This window comes from Salmo trutta, chromosome 19 (assembly GCF_901001165.1).
Source record: "Salmo trutta chromosome 19, fSalTru1.1, whole genome shotgun sequence".
NCBI classification, from domain to species: domain Eukaryota; kingdom Metazoa; phylum Chordata; class Actinopteri; order Salmoniformes; family Salmonidae; genus Salmo; species Salmo trutta.
The window spans coordinates 6200921-6206920 of NC_042975.1; the positions used below are offsets into that span (position 1 = coordinate 6200921).

At 44.1% G+C, this 6000-nt stretch overlaps 1 protein-coding gene across 4 annotated transcripts in view; it reads right to left on the reverse strand.

Moving 5' to 3' along the window:
* Nucleotides 1-649, reverse strand: part of LOC115153900 (peripheral-type benzodiazepine receptor-associated protein 1) — a gene marked incomplete at its 5' end in the record, with an annotated part of 35741 nt that extends 35092 nt beyond the window's left edge. For all 4 annotated transcript variants that reach the window (XM_029699558.1, XM_029699557.1, XM_029699556.1 and 1 more), the window contains 1 exon segment: nt 451-649. In XM_029699558.1, the coding sequence (XP_029555418.1) occupies nt 451-649 (199 nt within the window).
* Between the last annotated feature and the right edge of the window lie 5351 nt (nt 650-6000).

Below are 6000 nucleotides of genomic sequence, written 5' to 3' on the forward strand. Positions count from 1 at the left end.
GTGATTCTCCCCAGTGAATAGTGATTCTCCCTAGTGAGTAGTGATTCTCCCTAGTGAGTAGTGATTCTCCCTAGTGAGTAGTGATTCTCCCCAGTGAGTAGTGATTCTCCCTAGTGAGTAGTGATTCTCCCTAGTGAGTAGTGATTCTCCCTAGTGAGTAGTGATTCTCCCCAGTGAATAGTGATTCTCCCCAGTGAGTAGTGATTCTCCCCAGTGAGTAGTGATTCTCCCCAGTGAGTAGTGATTCTCCCTAGTGATTCTCCCCAGTGAGTAGTGATTCTCCCCAGTGAGTAGTGATTCTCCCCAGTGAGTAGTGATTCTCCCTAGTGAGTAGTGATTCTCCCTAGTGAGTAGTGATTCTCCCCAGTGAGTAGTGATTCTACCTAGTGAGTAGTGATTCTCCTTAGTGAGTAGTGATTGAATGATATGAAACAGGGCTGGAGCTCTCACCTCGTGTGGCGTGGGGCTGGTCCTGCGTGGGCTGTGGTGGGGGCTGTGGTGGGACTCGGCTGACTTGGGAGAGAGGTGGGTGGTGTCAGAGGCAGACTTGGGAGTGCTGGAGGACTTGGTCAGGCTGATGGTGGGCAGCTCACGGTGCTTGACGGTGGGGGAGCGTGTGAGACCCGCAGCGTGAGGGGTGGCCCCCATCCGGAGATTTGCTGCCACATCTAGGAGGAAGAAGACACTTCATGAGCAAACATACACCTCTTCTGGATGTTCATGTTTATTAGGTAGGACAGTGAGAGAGTGAGAGGATGATAGAGCGTGATAGAAGAGTGGTGGGTCGGCTTGGAACCCATGCGAGCAGCAGCACGTGTTCTGGAGGCAGTGGCCTAGATAGCTGGTCACCCCAGGCCACACACATCTAACCCCAACTCTCCTGCTTGTAGTTAGCTGGTCAGGTGGTTGGTATGTGTTTGGTGCGCAGGCTGCTAGGTGACCAGTAGGATGCGAAGGTGGTGAAAGCAGGCAGGCATACGTCATCCCTGGCTGATTAAACAGTGGCGTAAAACCCTCCTGTCTCCATCTGTCTCTGTGCTTCGAGGTCACCCCCCCCCCCCACCACAGCACTGTACATGGCACATCCAATGATTTATTAATAGACTAGATGACTGATAGTGGATGCAGTTTTGAAGCCGCTGTGCCGCCATTTTGGCTCTCCCCCACCATTGTGTTGAAGCCGCCGTGCCGCCATTTTGGCTCTCCCCCACCATTGTGTTGAAGCCACCATGCTACCATCTTGGCTCTCCCTCACCATTATAAAAAATATTTGAGAAGCTATAGAAATTGATTTATTCCACGTTTGTTCTATTACAGACACCTTAATTCATAGTTTAAAATATATTATGTGAGCTAATCATTTTTTTTTTTAAATGACAAAAATATTTTAAAACATTTTCCTTGAAATATAATTGGAGATTACTGATGTTACTCTCCCCACTACAACAAAAAAATACTAAAATACATTACATTTTGTCCTTGAAACATTTAATTAAAATACTGTAGAATTCCATTCATTCCTATGGAGGACTGCTTCTACTGGGGAGTACCAATATGGCCGACCGGTAGCTTCAAAGCCTCTCAATGGCCAATAGATAGTATCAGAAATCCAGGGTTTACAGTGCATTCGGAAAGTAATCAGACCCCTCCACACTTTTTCCACTGTCGTGTCTTTGGCTATGCCGGATTAAGTGATATGACATGCTATAAAATAATTTCTCTGTAATTAATATTACCTGATTAAGATAATCAGGTAGATAATTAACTAGAAAGTCGGGGCACCACGAAATAATGTTTATAGAGCTGTTATCTTCCGAATAAACTCTTAAAGACCTAGTAATCTTTTACATCAACAGCAGTCAATATTAGCAGTCAATAGTCTCATCTGAAAGTGGTAAATTCTTGGTTATTTTCACGAACCCTGGCTAACAAGTTGAATCAGCAATACAAAATTGGGTTTAATCATTTATTTACTAAATACCTAACTAATCACACAGAATCACATATAACGAATGGATCATACATTGATTACAAATTGTCATAAAGAAAATGTCCCTGGTGGACGGAACAGATACGACGGCCGGTTACACAAAGAGAGGGGGTTGGGTTTGAGAGAAAGAGCGGGAAGACTTGAGTAACAAAGGGAGAAGCTATGCAATCGTAAATACAGTATCTTATGCATTCTAAATTACCGCCCATTTGGAAAAGGAAAATGCAATAAATATTTACTCTGAGCTGCGCTTCAATAGGTTGGTGGTAGATGGAAGGCCGTGTTGCCCAACAGAGATCTTCCTTGTCCTTTGAAGAGTGTCTCTGGTGGTAAACTGGATAGGTTATAGTAATGTCGTTGTGTGGTAGACGGGATAGGTCGTGCGTCCTTTCCTAGCCCACGTTTACAGCGGCCGCTGACAACTCAACGGCTAGGAGGTATCACTTCTGGAGTGAATAAGAGTTCAAAGTTCATACCAAGTTGCCATACTTTTAGCTCATGCTATATTCTGGCTGGTATAGTCGAAATTCATCCATCCGGCATGGAGATCGTCACCTTCACATTGAAATTCGATGCTAATTTCGTTAGGTTCTTGCTGAGGTTGGTGTAGTTCTGTAGGTGGTCTTTGTCCTTCTAACATAGGGCTCTCACCCTAATGTACCCGGAACAGCTTATTATCTGAACACTTTCAACATAGGACTATCGTCCTAACGTCATATCGGAACACAAAGTTATATTTTTGTAAAGGGCTATATATAGGAGGGGAGAGAAGGGCGTGTTTCATAGTTTATAACCAATGTCTCTTCACAGGGGCGGGCCACCGAGTGAGCAGAGCTCTAACCTTATGAAAACCCAATTCTCTCATTTGGAAGCTAAAATTACATTTCTCTATACGTTTAACAAAGGCTCTTCAAGAGTCCTTCTGTAGAGTCAAGAGAGAGAGGGAAGGGAGAAAGGTATTTATGGGGGGGGTCATAAACCTACCCCCAGGACAACATCATGACACCACACACAATACCCCATAATGTCAAAGCAAAAACAGATTTGTAGAAAATGTTGGAAATGTATAAAACATTTTAAAACAGAAGTATTCAGATCCTTTGCTATGAGACTCGAAATTGAGCTCAGGTGCATCCTGTTTCCATTGATCATCTTTGAGATGTTTCTACAAGTTGATTGGAGTCCACCTGTGGTAAATTCAATTGATTGGACATGATTTGGAACGGCACACACCTGTCTATATAAGGTCCCACAGTTGACAGTGCATGTCAGAGCAAAAATCAAGCCATGAGGTCGAAGGAATTGTCCGTAGAGCTCCGAGACAGGATTGTGTCGAGGCACAGATCTGGAGAAGGGTACCAAAACATTTATGCAGCATTAAAGGTCCCCAAGAACACAGTGGCCTCCATCATTCTTAAATGGAAGAAGTTTGGAACCACCAAGACTCTTCCTAGAGCTGGCCACCCGGCCAAACTGAGCAATCGGGGGAGAAGTGCCTTGGTCAGGGAGGTGACCAAGAACCCGATGGTCATTCTGACAGAGCTCCAGAGTTCCTCTGTGGAGATGGGAGAACCTTCCAAAAGGACAACCATCTCTGCAGCACTCTACCAATCAGGCCTTTATGTTAGTGGCCAGACAGAAGCCACTCCTCAGTAAAAGGCACATGACAGCCCTCTTAGAGTTTGCGAAAAGGCACCTAAAGGACTCTCAGACCATGAGAAACACGATTCTCTGGTCTGATGCCAAGCGTCCCGTCTGGAGGAAACCTGGCACAATCCCTATGTGAAGCATGGTGGTGGTAGCAACATGCTGTGGGAATGTTTTTCAGTGGCAGGGACTGGGAGACTAGTTAGGATCAAGGGAAAGATGAACGGAGTAAAGTACAGAGATGATGAAAACCTGGTCCAGAGTGCTCAGGACCTCAGACTGGGGTGAAGGTTCACCTTCCAACAGGACAATGACCCTAAGCACACAGTCAAGACAACAAAGGAGTGGCATTGGGACAAGTCTCTGAATGTCCTTGAGTGGCCCAGCCAGAGCCCGGACTGGAACCCGATCTAACATCTCTGGACAGACCTGAAAATAGCTGTGCACTGACGCTCCCATCCAACCTGACAGAGCTTGAGAGGATCTGCAGAGAAGAATGGGAGAAACTCCCCAAATGCAGGTGCGCCAAACTTGTAGCGTTATAGCCAAGAAGACTCAAGGCTGTAATCACTGCTAAAGGTTCTTCAACAAAGTACTGAGTGAAGGGTCTGAATACTAATGTAAATGTGATATCTCTGTTTTTCATTTTTAATTGAAAAAAAATCAAAAAAACTGTTTTTGCTTTGTCATTATGGGGTATTGTGTGTAGATTGATGAAGGAAAATAAAAATTTAAAACATTTTAGAATAAGGCTGTAACGTAACAAAATGTGGAAAAAGTCAAGGGGTCTGAATACTTTCCGAATGCACTGTAGAAGAGCATTAATCAGTTAAATTAGACATTGAATTTCCTGTAAGAATCCTGGATGTAGCTGTCGGCCAGTTCTTTTGTATAGAGACACAGTGTAACTACATAACATCGTGTGTCCTTATGTTGGGGGTACTGACGGACTGGAGTTTGGAAACACTGTACTACGGTAAAGGTCGAATCTGATAGGCTGGTTATAATTTGGAAAAATCCACCTGCACTCGGCCCCGCCCCACCTACTCAGCCAGTCAGGAGCCGCCACTGAATTGTGGCTGTGGCCTATTGTATATTTTTACTAAACGGTACATGCTACATAATATGTGACAATGACTAAAGTATGCAGTTTAAGTATGTAGTACACTAGTATGGGTATTCGGACATGAATATTGTGATTGTGTGGGTCGTTACAATGAACCTAACAGTGAATTCAGGTACCAGATTACTCAAACAAGACCAGGACAGGGAATGACAGTGTTCACGGTAGCAGTAATAGTCACAATGAGCCAACTCTACCAGTACATGGTAGAGCGGGTTCACAAGGGAGAGTTTCTCTCTCCTCCAGACTCCAGAAGGCCACATCACCCAGAGAGTCATCCCATGGACCACGATGTTCTAAAACACAAACAGCACAGCTACTGATAGATGAATGGATAGATGGATATATTGATAGATGGATGGATAGATGGATAGATGGATAGATGGATAGATGGATGGATAGATGGATAGATGGATATATTGATAGATGGATGGATAGATGGATAGATGGATAGATGGATAGATGGATAGATGGATAGATAGATGGATAGATGGATGGATAGATGGATACAGTAGGGACTTTAAGGGATACTTTAAAGCCAGCTGTGGCCAGGTTTACAAAATATCATGTACTCATACGGGTCTACATCAACGTGAACGCATCAAGTGGAATCCCTTTCCAACTCAATCAGGGCAATTCAAATGTAATACAATCCTACTATCTACATGGAGACCCACAGTTGGAACAAACACTTTACATTAGCTATCTTCAAGTGTAAAATACATCTTGGTATAAACTATAGACCACATGGGTCAATTGTGTCTGAGGGAGATTCTGTAGTAGTTCTTCAAAGGAGGCCGATGGGGGCATACGAAGGCCATATGAAAATATACATTTATTGGGAAGTGTATTTCATGAGGGGAATATGAGTGAGTATGAGGAATGTATTAGTGTCATTACGGTAATATGATATGGTTGTAATAGTTGTGGTGATATCATTGGAACAACAGTTGCCCAATGACGTGTAATAGTGTCATTACGGTAATATGATATGGTTATAATAGTTATGGTGGTATCATTGGAATAACAGAACGCCCATTGGCGTGTAATAGTGTCATTACGGTAATAGTGGTTGCTATGGTTACCTCCGGTGAGGCCCACCCCGTTGGTCAGATGGCAGAGAGGGGGGTTAGTGAGGATGGTGGAGCCAGACAGGTCCAGTTTGCCAGCCTGTAGTCTGAAGGTCTCCAGTTCATGGCTGAGCAGGCTGAACTGTTCACTCTGGCTGTGACACTTATAC